The 18,424-nt window shown below is 40.9% G+C and overlaps 1 protein-coding gene across 3 annotated transcripts in view; it reads right to left on the bottom strand.

Annotated features, from left to right (window-relative positions):
- AFF2 (ALF transcription elongation factor 2) overlaps positions 1 to 17,657 on the bottom strand; it is a 498,347-nt gene extending 480,690 nt beyond the window's left edge. Inside the window, exon 1 of one of the 3 annotated variants that reach the window (XM_050775184.1) lies at positions 17,272 to 17,657. In XM_050775184.1, the coding sequence (XP_050631141.1) occupies positions 17,272 to 17,318 (47 nt within the window). In that variant the 5' untranslated portion in view covers positions 17,319 to 17,657. The remainder of the gene's footprint in view (positions 1 to 17,271) is intronic. The other 2 variants (XM_050775181.1, XM_050775182.1) reach the window with 2 other exon arrangements.
- Positions 17,658 to 18,424: the final 767 nt, after the last annotated feature.

Genomic DNA, 18,424 nt, shown 5'->3' with positions numbered 1-18,424 from the left:
GGTAATCTAGTTTAACCTTTATCTAATGCTGGAATTCCTTCTGCAACATTCCTAATAAGGGTCATCCAGTCTTTGCTTAAACACAAGACATGCATACTCCTCCACCTTAAATTTTACCAGGTAACTGCCACTCAAGTGGAAAGTGACCAAACACAACACACCACTTTTTCCTTTCTCCATCAAAGCTCAATCATATGTGGGGTCATTGCTCAGGGCAGAGCACAAAGGACATTGGTTTATAAATGTCTCGCCTGACAGACAGTAAATGACCCACAGTGGTGGATAACTTCTCTTGCAGAAGTGAGACACTATGCCAATGAAGCACTGCAAATACTACAGACCACCGCCCAAGTAAATACAATAAACTTCTCACCACAAAGGCTGTCATCTGACACCCACACTGATAGTCAAGGTGGCTCTCTGGAAGAAAACAGCTGGCTCTGTTTGATCTTATTAGCAAAATCCACACTCCTGTGCCAAGACCAGACCAAAGCAAAATGGAATAAAAAGTCCTTTTAATAGACTTTTCCCCCAAATCAAGATGAATCTCGAGTCTCAATTTTAAACGCAATATTTATAAAAGATATTTGGTAGCAAGAAACTATTCATCTTGGGATGCCCCATTAATAGCTGTGACAATAGTATTTGAAAAAATTATTTTCTAATTTAGAGTTCCTTTGGCAAAAAGAACCAATAATGTACAGTTGAATTCAGGGTTTTATAATAACTAATCAATAGTGCAGTACAAGAAATGATTTGTTGAATAATGACTGAAAGGTTGCAGTAATCAACAATGTGGTACAATGTATTAAGGGCTCGATTTTGACTTAAGATGCCTCTTGTACAACAAGTGAAAAAAATGAGTACTAGACACAAAAAATCATTCAAGGGAGTGTTGGGTCCGCTTGGCATCCTGGCAGCCACAAAGAAAGCCAGATGCTCTGTGTCATGCATTTCCTTATATGACAGATGACTCAAGCCCTTTCATTGGAAGTGGGTTTGCTATGGCTTTGACAAATTCCATCTCCTATGCTGATCTCATTCATATAAATCTCCAGCATGAAGCAACCAGGGCCGTGGTACTGAAGAGAAGGCTGGGTAGGACTGGGCAATGGGTATCTGTTTTTGTCATCTTAAAGTGCCACAATCTCTGCCACCAGAAGGATTTTCAGATATGATCTGTGGCATCTTAGAAAAACATTGGACTTTTGCCCACTGCTTGTTCTACTTTTAGTATTTAATGGTCTGACTCCAGGGGCCATTTACACAAATATCACTATGATATCCCCAGTGCCTGGCTAATGGTAGACACCCAGAATATATTTGTTAAATGAAGGAATAAATGAATGACCATTCCTCTCTTCAGGAGGCACTATACTTAAAATTTTACTCATCACAAAGCTGGTGCTCGGCTACCAAATAGACTGCAAAGAGAATGTAGCTATTCAATGATGTAGTATCAGAGTGGAATAAATAATACTAGGACCCAATCTCCCCCTTACAGGATGAAACGATCGTCACAGCCAGAAGAGTGGCTTTTCATAACATCCAAGTAGTAGCTTGTTCAGAGGGGGCCAACATTGAGCAACATCTCAAGACTTATCTCTGAGAAGCTGTATCACAGTTCAGTGTTACAGTGCCAGGGTTCAAATCCCAGCTCTACTACTTACTTATGTGATCTTAAGCAAGTGACTCAACCTCTCTGGGCCTCAATTTCCCCATCATAAAAATGGCAATAAGCTTGCCTACTACTTCACAAGGTTACTGGAAGTATTAATAGTGTGTGTGTGGAAAGCGTTCAGATGAGTGTCTGATGTGCAGTAGTTGCTCAACTCTGAGGGCCATTGTCATCTGCCAAGTATATGCCAATATGGTGACAGTGAGAGATGTATGGTTTCACAGGAAGCATCAGGCTTTAACATTAGTTATTTGATTCCTCCTGGAAACATTCCTGTTAACCTTTTGATCTTTTGGGGTTCTCATATTGTGGCAATTGGAGGGGATATCCGGAGGGGTGTTTCCTGGGAAAAGACTGTTGAATATCTGCTTCTCAGCCCAAGTTCCCTTGAAAAAGTTTATACGCAGGAGATAAAGACGCCTCTCCCTGTTCTATCTAACCTAAAAATAGAGTTAGAGCCTTTAGGACCCAGCCACCTCCCACCTGCATATCTAGACAGAGTTTCTTGAAGTCTCTCCAAGCTTGGCTTGGGACGTTTTGCCCTAAGAAATGAGAACACAGTGAACACAGATAGGCAAGCTGTCCTTTGACCTTGGGAGGGCTGACGCGAACTGAAGAGCTTAGACTATTTTGTATGGTCTCCAGGGCAGAACTGCTACCAAAGGCTGGAAGTTCAAAGAAGGCTTCTTTGCCCACACACAATGGAATTTGTTTTGACCTATCCAAAAAAGAAGAAATTTGCTACCATAGGAGGTAGTTTCATTCTCATCATGTTTTTGTTTTTGGTTTCTGGCTAGCAGAAGCTGGATAACTACTTGTGGGGAGACTGAACAAGGGGCTGGCCTCACTCTCATCCCCCTTAAGGACCTTTGCAGATCTGAAGTTATAAGATTCTATACCACTGCTGGGACATGAATCAGGAGCAACCGTTGCAAAGAACCAATGGTGGATTCTCCTTTCTTCTTTACACATCATACATTGCATGAGAACTGAGTCATAGCTGCATTTACCATTTTGCCTGCACACCACTGAAATTAGTTCACACTGATTCATAAAAATTGATCACATTTCTTTTTATATTGTTATAGTTTTTATGATTTTTACAATTCTATTTTTAAATGGGAGACTATCATTATGAAAAACATGTAGCTCACAGAGGGCCTTATGAGTCCAGTTAATAAATAATGGAGGGATACAAAGTATCCGTACTAAAGCTAAGAAGGCTTGTTTATCCATTGTCTATTTATGAAAATTCAGTCTTACTGGAAATAAGACACTGGAAATAGAAACAAGTATGGCTTTATTAGCTAAAGCAAAACACCCAGAATTTCTAGTGTCTTTTTATTTCATTGAAAATTAAGGTCTAATAATTCAACAATTTAAATGCAAGATGGCTCCTCGGAGTTTTTTAAATGATGGTTCATAAATCTACATTAGCCACAACAGTTTTGGACCTGAAATTCAGAATACAATAAAACTGCCTGCAAGATATTAAAGGCTTCTGTCTCCCGAATATGTTATTTCCTCCCTTTTTTCCAGTGAGGAAACAATTTGTTTATTACCCTTTCAAAGTAAACTTATGGAAGGTAAAAATGGCTTATTTTTCCTTTAAAATAAGGTTTCATTTTGTCCAATCTCCTCATTCATTCAGTGTAGGCTGTCTCATTCATAACAACCTTTTAAACATTTCTCTCATAAAATGCACCATAGTCTTTAGAAAAAATTCAGAAAGCAGTGTTGTGTTTCTCACCTTTCAAAACACTGCCATAAGTATCCTAGATCACTAATAAAGGGTAGAAAAAATCTGAAAATTTATCAGATGTAAGTAATACAATTAAAAGGACAACAGTGAAATAAGACCATGATGCCCATATCATAAACTGTCTTTTTCCAAATGCTGTCAGACCTATTCAAGGAATCAAATAAAACAGTAACTACTAAACTGTTTATATGAATAAATATCAGGAATTTAAAAGATAGTGAAAGAGGAGGGTAGGTGATAGAGAACTGAGGGTTGTGTATTTAGAAGTAACATCAGGCTTGTCTTCTATGGCTGTTAAAGTTGGCTAAGTTCCAGGTTCCCAGGGAAGGCAGTAAACATTCATAGTTAAAGGATCAACATCAAGTAGACCAATTCAACTTGGACATTTCCTTGCCTCCAACTGTCACCACAAAAATGTAGCATCACTGCTAGAAGTCCTTTGAGAATAAAGCTATATGAGAACTATGTTCAGGAAATCCGGGTGGTAAGACTTTTTTGAACAAACACATATTTACAAATACACATTTCGTGACTGACTACCCTACACATCCTACGATGGAAGGCCCAAATTCACAAATGAGATTGTGGACAACTCCAAACTTTCACAGCACGTGGGAATAAAAGGAAAGAAAAGGGAAGACAAAACATAAGAAAACACCAGAAGAAACAGTCCTAACTTTGGCATTGCACTTTTTCTTCTTCTTTTTCCCTCTTTGCATTGAACTTTTCATTACTGGTATTTATACTTCTGTGGTTTTCTGGTTATTGCCATTGTTAAACAAATGCATGACTATCAAATAATAAAAGTCACATTAACCCCAAGAACCTGGACCATTTCTATAAAGTCAGATAGGCATGGTCATTCAATATGTCTTTCCCTTTCAAATTCCTATAAACAATGGCAAATAATTAATTAATTAAAGTTCAATAAAGATGTATAAGTGGGCCCTCTTCTCAACTTCTGCCACTGTACCTGGGTGGGACAGCTTAACTAAAATATCCCTGAGAAATGCCATGAGCCATGAAGTTCCTGACTTGCGTATCATTTATGATACCCTCGGGGAGTAGGCCCTGCCTAAGAAAACCGAGGCCCAGCACCCCATAAGGTTCTCATTACCAACAGGAATGTGCCAGGTCAGATGCACTGGAGGTTGTCAAGCTTTGCAAACTCTCCCCCACCCTCAAATCTCATAAATTTTGCAGAATATGTTGCTTTGCCTTGAATTTTTATGATTATGTTCAATTTAAGGAAACTTATCCCATATTTTATCATTTACCTTACTTTCTAAGAGTTACATGATGTCCATGAAGTTCTGAGAACTTTCTCCTAATCATATTTTTTACATCTTAAAAATATAAACCCACATATTTCCAGCCAGCCACAAATTTAAAACCTCCCCCTTCTTCTAATTTTGGTGTGCAAGTGTAGGCCGAACAGATTTCAAAGTTTTTCAGTTGGGCAAACTCACCTTTCCATCCTCCGTTAAGGCAATGAAGCTACTAAAAGACAGAAATAATGGTGATCAGAGTGTAAAAGTCAGCCAGATCTTGACATTGAAATCACATTTGGGTTGACACTGTAAGGCTCAGAGATGTACATCCCTGGAGCAGCTACTGCAGCATTCACAACACAAAGAAAAGACTCTCCTAACCCCAGGGTCAATAGTGAGGGAGATGATGATTTGGAGTATAGGCACTTAGGCAAAGTTTGGTGAGCCCCACATTTTCACCTCCTTTAGTGCATTTGAATGATTTAAATGTTATTTTACTGAATTAGCTTTATAATAATATGTACTCCAGATTTAAGAATGTAACCAAATCTCAAAAATGAAATAAAATAGTTCAGCAATATATAAATAGATAGATAGTGATATATTCTTAATGATATATTTAGAGTAGCAATGTCTTTAAACCCTTCTATTTGATGTGGTAGGTCTTAGTACTACCCCTAAATCAGTGAATCTTCCTTACACACTCCAGAAACCCAGAGGCAGGGAAAGGGCTGGATGGTCCGATGTCATCTAACGAAATATGAAACAAGAGAAAAGATCCCACTCTACCTACAAATGTTTAGGATAGGAATAAACTACGAAGACAGATGTAATCCTTTGCTAAATCTGATTATGAGAAGCAGACAAAATCACAACTGTATTCAGCATGTCATTTATCCCGGGTGACTAATGCATTATTTGTATGAAGTTAAAATTGAGCTCTGAGAAACTATGAAATAAATCAAATGCCCTACTTTATGTAATTTTAACAGACAGATCCCATTAGGATTCTACTATGCATAGCTGTTGGGTAAAATCATTGACCAGTATCCTTATAAATTAATCAACTGAGGTAATGCTGGCTCAGCTGTCATTATTTGCTACTAATCTACATTTAGAATTCGCTTTAACTTTCAAGCCTTTTGAAATAGGTTGATCAAATTTCTGTTTTTTGTTCAAGGTATATGAGTCACTGCAATTGTTTACCAAAGTATGTATGGCAGACGTGTGTCATGGATGTCCTTTTTCAATGGCATTAGAGTGCTCATTGGCATTTCATTGTCATTTCTAAGTATGATGCTAATCAGAATACAATGAACACAGCCTTCATCATTCTTGACAGGAAGTTTTACCACTTACAGTCTGAATACATTTGCACTGTTGAAGTTTAAACTGTTACAGAACTTCAAAACTAAATGGCCGAAATGCCTAATTGTAGCAAAAGAGATATAGTTAACTTTTAACTGTTATTTTTTTTATAAGGTCCATCATGGCTCTTGAATTTCTTCTGGATCTGTAACTAATATTCAGATAAGTTTCATTTCTGATTATGAGACCCAATTTATTAAAGACCCATTAATTATCTACAGTCTGTCCTCCTAGTATGTACCTTAAAGTCTGGTTCACTTAACTGGCTGGGTGTTTCACTCTCACTAAAATTTCCTAAATTTCCTTGTCATCTCATGTTTTTGTCTATCTTCTGGACCTGCATCCTGCTACCTTTAATTTTGCAATTTGAAGATAATAAAATAATATTCAGGGGTGTTTTTCCAGATTACTTTTAGTACTTTGAAGGTACCCAACAAACTCTATTATCAGCTCATCTTCAACTCTGTGAAGGCAGGTTATAGCAGAAGGGATGTGATCTCTGGGTCCAAGAAACTTGGGGCTCTGCTGTTGGCTAATCATGTGACTTTGAGAAAGTTAGGGGTGCACCCCTCTGATACTCATCTTTCTTATCTGTAAAATGGGGGTGAAAACCCTTATCTTTTAGGGTCCTTGTTCAATGAGGTGATGTTTGTAAAGTATATGCCATAATGCTCTGTAAATGCGAATCCTCTTTCCCTACCAAATTATCTTACAGATTTCTTAAAAATCAGCACGTGTGGAAACTTTTCTGCATATCCTTGGTATGAAATTGTAATTTGAATTCTCCAGAGACATAAATAGAAAATGTGTTCAATGTAAAAATGTATGTTAGGGAAATTCAAATCCCAGGTTAGCCTCCAAAGCAGGAACTATTAAGCAAACATGGCATCTAGCTAAGAGGAGACAATGTTACAAAAATGTGGAGAAAAATACACAGCAAATGTTGAAGGTCTGTTCTCCCCCTCTTTGTACTAGATGAAAGCTACAATTCAGGGATGGTAACAAGTTGCTACACCTTTTTTTTTTTTAAGGCTGCACAATTACCCTTAAAGCACTGTTGCAGATACTAAATGTAGGTATGCGTCATGACAAGAAAATGCTGTACACAAAAATCTAAAATCTAAAAATGCTGTATACAAATCTGATAAGTTTAGGGCTGTTTGGGAGAGATTTTGCTCATCAACAAAGACTTCCCTAGAGTATTCCTGGCAAGTAAGATGCACATAAAGAACATTTAATTTATAACATTTCTATAAGCGTCCTATTTCAGAAAAGTATGTACGGAAGGCAAGGCAACACACCTACCTGTACCCACCTGTCTGCTCATTGTGATTTTAGCATTTCTCTTACACCTCTTGAGCTATCTCTTCAAAAATTTGATCACACAAAGTATTAAGCAGGTTTTTGTCTATCATTCCATTTACCTATTCAGTAAAGAAATAACTGAGCACCTACTGTGCACCACACACTATTCTAAGCATTGCAGTGGCAGCAGTGAATAAAACTAACAAAACTCTCCACCCTTAATGAGCTCACATTCTTGTCAAGTTTGAATTAAGTTCAGGCTTATGGATGAGTATACCTTCCTCCCAAGCACAGAATCTGCCACTTACACCAAAGAGGAACAGACTTGTGTGTCTCTTGTTGGAGTAGGTATCTGGAAAGTCATGCCTCATATTTGGTAATGAACTTAAACCCAATTTGTAAATACTAAGGATGGGTGGTAAAGTCCTCATTAGCCCAGTCTACTACAGAGCCTCAGCGCAAGCAGCGGTTGCCGCTATTATAGCATCTATCCTAGGTATCCTTATAGATTAGCAGAGAAGCTAAGGATTCACATGGTCTGTGGATTAATTCCAGCTCAGCAACATACTACCAGTATGGCCTTGGGCAAGTCGCTGAACCCTTCTGTCCCAGTTTCCTGCTCTGTTAAGTAAAGAAATAGGATAACACAAATCAGAGCCTGTCACACAGGAAATGTTACCTCTAATTATTAGCTTAAATTATTACTATTATTAATACTGCTTTTAGGTCTTCTCGCCTAGATTTAATATTTTGAAGAGCTAGCATAGTGCCTGAACGAATTGAATAAATGAATGATGCTGCACTCGGGACTGGCAGCATTAGGTCATTATTCTGGGCCAGGCACTGGGAACACAAAAATAAAAGACACATTCTCATCACTCACAACAACAAAGGTGCATGGGAAGAGTTGGGAAAGGGAGAAAGCAGGATCCAGCCCAGGTGGAAGTCAGCTCAGGAAGATATGAAAGCACAGAGGAGAGGCATCTGAACAGATTGGGTAGGAGTATGGGAGTTTGAGGGGTGGAGGAGGCAGGAGGTTTGCTGCTCCCTAGCAGCTTCCCAGAGATAAAGCTGAGATTTGCACAATGACATAGCCAGGCAAAGAATTACTTGGTGGCCAAACAGCTAATCGTAAACACAGATGTCAACACCAATCACACAGTACCAAGGCACCAACTCACTTTTTAGGAAAAAAGAAATACTGATGGTAAAATGTTGGTACACACCTAACAAACAAAACAGTTAATTATATTTTTAGAAAAGGAGAAAAAGCAAAAGAAGCAATGTATTTGTGAACATCTCAAGAGCTACACTATACACTTCTTTTGAAAAATGGCCATTTTGCCAGCAACTGTACCAATTTACAAACACTTGTTTCAATTATTTCAGAAAAAAACCACATTTTCATTTGGTATTTCTTTGAAGAATGTTTGCATGAATGTTTCCAAAACTCTTCTTGGGAGAGTTTTGTGGTTGTCCCTCAGCAAATGTTGGTCTGTGTTAATGAGAATACTCCATTCACACAGCAAAAGAGGACTCAGGCAATTATGTGATGAATGTGAGCTATTGTCAAACCAGATAATTCAGGGTCCAAAGTCAATTGTCTTACGTTTAGTATTCAATGCTCCTGGTCCCCTAAACAATAAAAATTTCTGGATTTCCATTTCACTCTGAACTGTACTAATACTGATAAAAGAGTTTCATGGGCCTTGACCAGGATTGTTTTGCCTACTTAGCTTGCATTCTCTCTCTCTCCCAGAATTCCTATTTTACTTACAGTTCATGTCATACTATTTCCCTAATGCTAACTATACATTTCAATGTAAATTCTGCGAGGCCAGAGGTCATCTTCTACGGGCCTTTTATCTCTCCCTAAAAATGACTGACTAGCAAAGTGTTGGGCACAGAGTAGGTAGGCAATACAAACAGTTCTTGAAAGATGACAAACACTGAAGTAGGGTACAAGGGCTCCTGACCTGGTTTTGCCAATTACTGACTGGATGTCCTTGGGCAAGTCATTTTCCCATCCTGGGCCTCAGTCTCCTTACCTGTACAATGAGGAGTTTGGATCACATGATTCAAAGGGGCCCTCCAGCCTTAAAACTCCAGCTTCTAGGAATTGATTAACATCTACACACCAAAGCCAAGCACTTTGGCAGCAAATAAATAATAGCAACTTGATGAAACCTCTCCATGGCACTTCATCAGAAACATCCATCACACTGAGTCTAATTTAGTCACTGTGGCTGTGCCGACCTGGCATGAAAACAATCAGTCCTTTGAAAAATAATTTATTAAAACATTAGTTGACTGACATCCTGATTGGGGAAATAAAGTCTATGTAATTGCATTTTTCATTGTTCAACAGATAGTCAGGGTGTCATGTACATGTTGCCATAGTTTAAAGGTTAAAATGACCTTATAACAATACATTCCATCTGCTTGGTTGGTTTGATCAAACCATACTAGAAACCCAAACACCAAGAAGACATCACACTTTTAGCAAACAACTTCTTCCAGTGATTGTTAAAGCTGAGATTTCAATTGCAGCACCACTACAAGACAAGTAGCATATGATTTTTTACTTATACAAAAAAGAAACCATTTCAAAGCTATTTATTTCCAGGAGATACATTGCCTACAAAACACAAAAACTGACTCCAGGAAAATGGTTTAATAAAGGTCACCAAGTGAACCAGTATCTGCTACTGAGATCTGGTTTTCATTGAAGATGGTAGATGATGCAGAGAACTCTTATTTGGAAATCTAACAAAACAAACTGTTCTTCATAGGATGGAAGTAATGTCTTTTATTTCTCCAACAAAAGAAACATTGGAAAAATAAACAGATGAGTGATTTTGATTTTGTAATGAAAATAAAGCTTGTTTCCTTAGCTTATTCCTCAAAGTGTGACTTTTACACCTTCATATAAGGGAAAGTACCTACTGAAGAACCAAATCAAAGATTACTTTGAAACATTAGCTGATTTTATTTTTCAAATGAAGCAAAATACACAGGTATATTTGAAAAACAGCATCCCATAAACTAAGCAATCCATAATCAAAATCAGGTTCTAGCTATAGTGCTATTGTCAGTTTTGCTTAAATCATGCCATTTTTTTCAGTTCTCAGACAACTTTTTTTGAGCTCGGTAAGTAGGTAGATGTTAGGAGCTAAGGTCATCTAAAAGATTTACTTTAAAATAAATTCAACAATTCAGAACATCACCCTCTCTACGGTGTAAAGTGTGCCTTGCTTTGAACATGCATATAAAATTTCATTAAAGTGTAACATAAAAGTTTTACATTAGAAGAACCTAGGGCTGGACCTTTGTTTAACAGTCATGATAATTTATGGTGTGGATCTGCTGTAGTTAAGTAGAAAAACAGCCTTCTCATGAAATACAAGTCATAAAGACTGAAACTCAAGGAAAGCTGGAGGAATCCCAACCCTCCGGCCACTCATTTTTCCCTCAGATTTTTGTTACACATTCTTTACTAATGTTCTCAATGCAGATTGAGACACAATACCAGTCCGTTAATTCCTATAATGCTGTACCTTAAAAGATATTCTTTCCTCTTGTTTTTCTTCTGGGCTAAACACACCTTGGAATTCATAGAAATTCTATTTTTTAAAATCATGCCAATTATATGAATACTATTTTTGCCTTTTCCTATTAATCTTCTTCTGTAACCATTGGTTATTCTCTTTATTTTCTGCAAAAGAGATCAGACTGGCTAAAAGACATGAAAATAATTACAAATAACTAATATACGATCACACAGGCAGAGGTACAGTATTATCACCAGGATTTACTAAGCAACTATCCTTGAAAGAGACCTGCATTTGCATGGAACAGTCTTTGAGTTGAATGTGACAGTAACATCAATCAACAGATGTTTATTGAGTACCTGTGATGGAAAAACACCGTGCTAAATGATGCCAGAGAGTGACACACCATTCTCTAGGAAGCAACGTGGATATTTAAATATTAACAACTTAATGCAACAGTGATGATACAGCGAAAAGAGCAACAAACACATATCCTAAGACTATTCACCTGCTGTGTAAATTCAGGCAAGTAAGTTAACCTCTCTGAGCTTCCGTTTTCTTATCTACAAAATGAAGCTAAAATACCAATCCTAACAAACCTTTAAGGTTATTGTGAGGGTCCAATCAATTAGCACAAGTGGTAAATTAGAAAGCTTTGGAATGAAATGTTACCAACTTCCCACCTCCAGTTTTGAGGCTCCAAATGAGCCAAAAAGTATACCATGGTCTTCTTTATATTCAAGTATCAAATCTTCAAAATTTGAGCATTCAGATTTAAATGGACCTGAGATTTGTCATACACACACACACACACACACACACACACACACACACACACATGATTTTCCATTCTCACATTTTCATGAAAGGGGCTTCCATAAATGACATACTAAGAGATTGTATCAGTATATAGACTGCTCTCTTTCTAATTAAAAGGAAAAAACAGAGTTCCAGGGCTGGTCAAATTACATGGTAATTCCACAGATTTTTTCCACAAGTACAACATACACAATCCAATCCATTTGTTTCAGTGACAGCTAAATAAATATTCGGACCCACACAATAAATAATAGGCAATGAGCTTTTGTGAAAAGGCACCTGACTTGGAAATAGGCAGATGTGGATTTCTGAGCAAGCTCTACTACCAACAGGCTGTGTGAACTTACATGTGTCACACAACCTCTCTAAGATTGAATTTGCCATTCAATAAAATGGCAAGAACACCTGAACATTCTAACTCACAATGATCAAATGAGATAGCATGTGGAACAGCATTCCACATGTTGGAAAGGTTCAGACAAAATGTCAGTTGTTGATGCTGCAGGCTCTGGGGTCAGCTCCATCTATGCTGAAACCTGGATTGCATCACTGAGTGAGTGCCTGTGTGATTTCATTGCTTCATCTGTAAAACAGGGATCATAACAGGTCCTATCTCAGAAAGTTGTTGGAAGGATTAAATGAAATTGAGTGCTTCCAGAATTTAGTCCAAGCTTGTGGCACAGAGTAAACATTCAAATTATAGCAGCAATGATAATGTTGAGTTCCACCACAGGTGAAACACACACACGCACAACACACACACACACACTCAAAAAGGTTTCTTCAAGTTTGGTCTTGAGTTCTTTAATCAGTAACATTTCTTTCCATTTATCAGTAAGCAAGTTTTTAAAATCTCTCTTTATCCCACAGCAATCAGAAAAAGAAAAACAAAATTACAAGTAAAAAATGTAGTCACTGCAGCAAAAATTGTTTTGTCTACATGACAGGCTAATCAAGTATATGGCAGTTTTCCTCTTTGAGGTATGACCTACAGTTACAAGCTCTTAAGGCCACAGCTCTAAATTGTTCCAGAGAAGGCCATTTCATTGGACTTCTACAGTTTTGAAATTGTGTTAAATAAGTGCAAATTTTGCATGCAAAAATAATCTTAGCTAAGAATAATGGGCATTTATTTCATGTTAAAGGTTAGTACATTAAAACCATTTCTATTCAGTAATAATTAGCCTGTTTAAATACAATATAATTTGTATCCATCTACAGGATGCTTAAATGTATGGAATCTCATTTATGTCTATAATGATGGATTCATTTTCGAGGCAGTCATTTTCTATCTTGATTTGTATATTTTAAAGTTGTTAAACGCTTGACTGAATCATTAGCAAAACAATTCATTTATCATTAAGCTGATTTCTACCATGAGATAATTTTCTTCGGTGTCCAATAGATGTGCCTCTTAAGATTTACTGAGAGCTTTCATTCTTTGGAGGGTTTGGGGAGTTGCGGAGGAGACCTTACTAGTGAATTTCACCAACTTATATTTCTCCTACCCACACATTCCCTTAAGAAACACAACCCCAAATGGTTTGTTGAATGAATGCTCAAACGCACGGGAGAATGCATACTGTACTAGCAAAGAAAACAGACCATAGGCAGTCTGCCTTTTAAGAGACCACAGAGGGAAAAGGGGAAAGATAAATGGATGGAGGTAGAGACCAAGAAATGCTGGGAATCTCTAGGCCTTATTCAAAACAGGACTTCCCCTTCCCTTACCCCACCACAGCCCTAGCATCTCCAAGTTGGCAAAGATTGTGTCCCCCCATCTCCACACCTTCCCATCCATAAACAGTCCTGTTCTGCTCTTCTGGAGGATTGTAGCTAACGAGGCCTCAGAAGACCTGTGCTCACAGAACAGGAGGAGGCAGCCGGGTTGCTGCAGTGCATGGGCCATGCCCGGCTGGAGCTGAAACAGTTCACTTTTGTCTAGAAAGCAGCCCCCCGCCCCTTCTCCAGTACTGCCCCGCCCTCGTAAGGTCGAGGAAAACTGGGGAAAGTGCAGTTTGGACTGCTGGGGCAGGCCCTGGGGCTGCCTTTACCCTAGGAGGAGAAGCCTGGCCGACACATGGCCCCTTCTCAGCCTTGACAGCCCCACACAGACCTTTGAACTTTCTATTTATATAACGGTTTAGTGAGTTGAAGTCTCTTCCTGTATAACTGCCCGTTTGCAAGCTTGCCTCTAATTAGGCTATTTGTGAGACATCACATAAAAACTACAAACAATTGATGCTGTCCCTTGCAGTGAGAAGCCAGCCACTGTCACAATCACTTTACAATTATAACTAGGCTTTTGAACGTTCTGATTTTGCTATCATGGTGGTTTTCTTTTCATTTTTTTTTTTTTAATTTTTAAGAATGTGTCCCTTTCTGTATTTTCTGTATTTTCTTTCCTTTCCTTCCTTCCAATGAAGGAAAGGTAAGCATCCCCACAAAGAACCTTGGCATGTCACAAAGCAATAACTAATCAATACTGGGTGGGAGGTACTTACAGAACTGAAAGGCCCTCTGAATTTGCTTTTTTTTTCCCCCTCTTAACTGGGGATTAATGACATCATTACATGATCTTCGGTCACCTCAATAATTCATTTACTTGGTTACCAAAAACAAGTCTATGGAATGATTTAAATGAAGAAATTTGATTTTTTTAAAATTTATCTTTTTCTTTAAGAGCAAGTGATGTCTTTCATGCACACAGACAGACATCTGTGCCATCTTTTTTCTTTCACAGAATGGTTTATATTAAATTCAAACTCAGGTGAACATTGCTCATTCATTCAGGAATCTTAAAGAACTTGAGCTTTGGCCCTTTAATCGAGTCCAGAGCATGACCCATTTAGTTATTCTTGCAGTTTGTGAAATCCAGTGGTATGTTCCATTAGGCATGTGAGCATTCCCAAACACTGCCCATAACATGCACACTGCAGCATCATTAGTACTCCATCCTTTCCATTTACATTTGTCCTAACAAATGTGTGTGTTTATAAATGGGCACACACTTTTTGTTTGCTACAGTCAAATGTTTGCAAATAACACATATGCCTTTGTATGTTATGTCTAGGAAAATGAGTTCGTTTTTAAGCTGTCCTGATCCATTTATTGTCAGACATCTAGGGTTGCAGTAGAGATAGCTCAGAGCTTACTGTTCCACAAGTGAATGTTAAGAATAAATTAAAGGTAAATAAGATCATTAACTTTGCTGGTCTTTCTTCCTTTCTTGGCCTTCCTGGGGGGTTGGGGGTGTGGGGAGTGGAGGCCATCACTTTAAGTAGCTATTTACTCCCAAAGAAGGCACGTAAACATATAATGAATATGTAACTGGCATGCTCTGGACTTCCAAAGAGAAGTGGGAAAAGACAATGTCAAGCTTTTTAGTTCATCCACTATTGTCACATTTATTTTCCTTTTCTCTGTGGAGCTGTATAAAACACAGAAGCACAACCACATTACAAATGTTTATAAACAGAGATGCATAACGAAGTGTGCCACTCATGAGCAGTAAGAAGGAGAAATTTTCCTGGATCATGTACGGAGGGAAAAGACAGACTTATTTATGCAGATGCGTTACACTAATTAATCAGTATTTCACATAATATTCTCGAAGTGTCCAAGTCTGTGCTCCTTAACTGATGTGGCTCAGTTAGGGATCTGGAGGAAAAAAAGGTTTTGCATTTTCCTTAAGATAAGAAAAAGAAAGCCTCCCACAGGGGTGAGGGAGCCTATCATTTTTTTTTAAAGAAATCAAACATAAAAGAGTCCATCCCCTTTAAATATGCAATTGCATATGCATAAGATTAAACCAGAATTAATATAAAAAATGTTTCTAAAAACCTAATACCTTGTATATGTTTAACATTTGAACTATACCCATGAAATTAATTATAACAATGTCTGTTAAATTAACGATGTAACCCACACCATATATTAGGCAAATTGTATGCAAATAGTAGTGCTATGGTTATCAGTTGTCTGCAAAATAAATTAGTGAAGCAGAGTAAAGGCTGTGTGCAGGAGCATATCTAATTGAGCAATAATTTTATTGTAATTTTTACTTTCAAATAACAGCATTTTTTTAATGTAACAATGTATTTCTACAGAGCTGATAAAACCGTGGTATCAAAAACGCCTTATAGATTAATACTAACACAGCATAATTTGTGCTTCAAGGATTTATCCGGAATTGCTGTAAAATAAAATGTATTTAAGTTCTGATTATCTTGGATTTGCAACTAAAGGAGGCATGATTGGCATAATGAAGCTGTTGGCTAAGCATATGACCCTTTTTTAAAGAAGGAAATTGCCTAAAATATCACATCAACAGGGGAAATCCTTGTAAAAATACACAGCATTCATAACCAACGGCCGCTAGTAGTTTAACATTGCAAAAGATTTTGCACTATTGGTAGGTACTACAGATCATTCTAAATACATTTTAAAAGGCAATAACCAAGAATGCAATTTTAAGCGGTTACCACTGCGCCCCCTCCCTATCTAATTCCTTAGACTGCGGGGGGAATCTGATATGTTTAAATACTATGACAAATAAACTGTGATAATGTTTGTAGTAAGTGAAGTTTTTGAAAAGTTAATAGATATGTATATCAGTATTTATGCACACGCGCACGCACATCTCTAAGACAGTAACAACTTTCCAGCTCCCCAGTCACCTTTCTACCATCTTTCAAAATGTCTCAGCGACAAGTTTAGGGTATTTTGTGAAGAGCTGACTCAACCTTTGAATCCGAGCTGGATGCCCATTACAAAAAACTACGGCGGCCTCCCAGTGGGAGGCCGACGGGGGTCCAGCCGGTAATTAAATGTGCATTGACATCAGAGCTGCGGACTTTGGGGGCCAACTCCGAAAACCCTCAGTCTTGAAAGCCAAGCGCCGAAGTCGGCCCCGAACCAAGGTCCCCTGAGTGGTGGCCCCCAAAGCCGCTGCTCCACCCAGGAGTGCAGGGAACTTGGGCTGAGTCGGCAGAAGGAAAGGTGTGCGCGCCGCGCAGCGCAGGGATGGAGGTGGCGGCAGCGGGGGCGGTGGCCACCAAGGAAGCAGAGGGCAGCCGGCGGCACCTGGCCGTTGCCTTTCCCCCATGGCCGGCCGCGAGCGTTGGGCACCTGGAAAGTTGAGGCATTTCGGGCGGGCGGCATCCGGGGCTCAAGGAGGCCAGACCCGCGAGCCGCTCCGAGAGAAAAGCTCCTGGGAGGTCGTGCGGTTCAGCTCTCGGGCGGCACCGAATTCGATGTGAGCCAAATGCAACTCTTTAGACTTGGAGCGCAAAGCGACGCTTTAGGGTCCGCATCCCTCCCTCTTCCCGCACCTCCCCCCACCCTGGCATCCGACCTAGGAGTCAGCGCGGCCGGGGCCAGAGGTGGCTGAGAGCAAGTGGGAGGGAGTCCGGGGCGCCCCCCACGACAGCTCCAGCTCCTCTTAACAAAGGCGAAAACCTCAGACTTCGCCAGGAGACTCGCTCATCAAAGGAGAAGGCAAAAATCAACACCTACCACTGCTGCTCCAAGTCCCAGTCTCTGAAAAAGTCGAATAGATCCATAGCGGTCGGGCGGCGGCGGCGGGTGGGCGCCTGTCCCTGATCGCAGCGGGTCGGCGCGACTCTCGGCACAGCTCGCTGGCGGTTCTCGGCGGCCCGGCTCTCCAGCCCTCCCGCCCAGCTAAAAGTGTGCGGGCCGCATCGGCAGCAGGGGCGGGCGCTGGAGATGCCTGGTCTTGCGCTCCGGAGAGGCAGCGGCGGCAGTGGCACTGGGCGGGCAAGAGCCTGGTCGCCCACTCAGGTCCGCTCGGTCTGCGGTAGCCCGCGCACCCAGCGTCCCGACGCTGCGGCGGCAGCCGCTGCGGGCTCAGGCGGGCTGGGCCGCCCGCCTGGCGGGCTGCGGGCCGGCGGCGGCGGCGGGGGGGCGGCCGGGGCAGAGGCAGCGGCGCGGCGCGGCAGCCGGGGCGGCAGCGGCGGCGGCGGCGGCGGCGGCGGCGGCGGCGGCGGCGGCAGCGGCTGCACAGGCGGCGGCGGCGGCCGCGGCAGCATCACACACTTACACACTCACAGGGGGCGGAGCCTGGACAGCTCGAAGCCGCGACATGGAGCAGGCACGTTATCATCCCCGGATCTGGCAGGGGCTTGCGGTGCCCGCCCCCGCCGTTCAGGAACCCCCTCCCACCCCCCACTGTCAAAATCAGCTAGTGGGAGCGGCCACAGAGCTGAGGACCCGGACCCGGACCCGGACGCGGACCCGGACCCGGGACGCAGGGGCCGCCGTGGCAGGGATACAGGAGGTGGGCTGGCGGGACCCGGACGCTGGCTTGGGGAATGCGACCCCTCTCTGAAACCCAGCCCACCCCCCGCCCCACTGGGAATTAGTTTCGATCTAGAAAAGACAGCACAAACAGCCCTGGGGTTGAAGGTCGCCCCCTGTCACCTCAAGCACAGCTCCTTGAGCCCCCGAGTAGTGGAACAAACTTTTGCGTGCCTGAGCATCCCTCAGGTCTGTAGTGCGTAGCATGCGGGTCCAGGAAGGAGAAGGCGGTCACCTTCACCGTCCCCGTGGCTCCACGTGCCCGCACCCAGGCCCTCCAGGCATGCCTTTAGGCGCGCACCTAGTAGGTCGGCGAGCTGTAGGCCCTGGATTCAGTGGGCTGCAAGGATAG

This window comes from Macaca thibetana, chromosome X (genome assembly GCF_024542745.1).
Source record: "Macaca thibetana thibetana isolate TM-01 chromosome X, ASM2454274v1, whole genome shotgun sequence".
Lineage (NCBI taxonomy): Eukaryota > Metazoa > Chordata > Mammalia > Primates > Cercopithecidae > Macaca > Macaca thibetana.
This window is presented reverse-complemented; position numbering and strand designations above follow the sequence as displayed.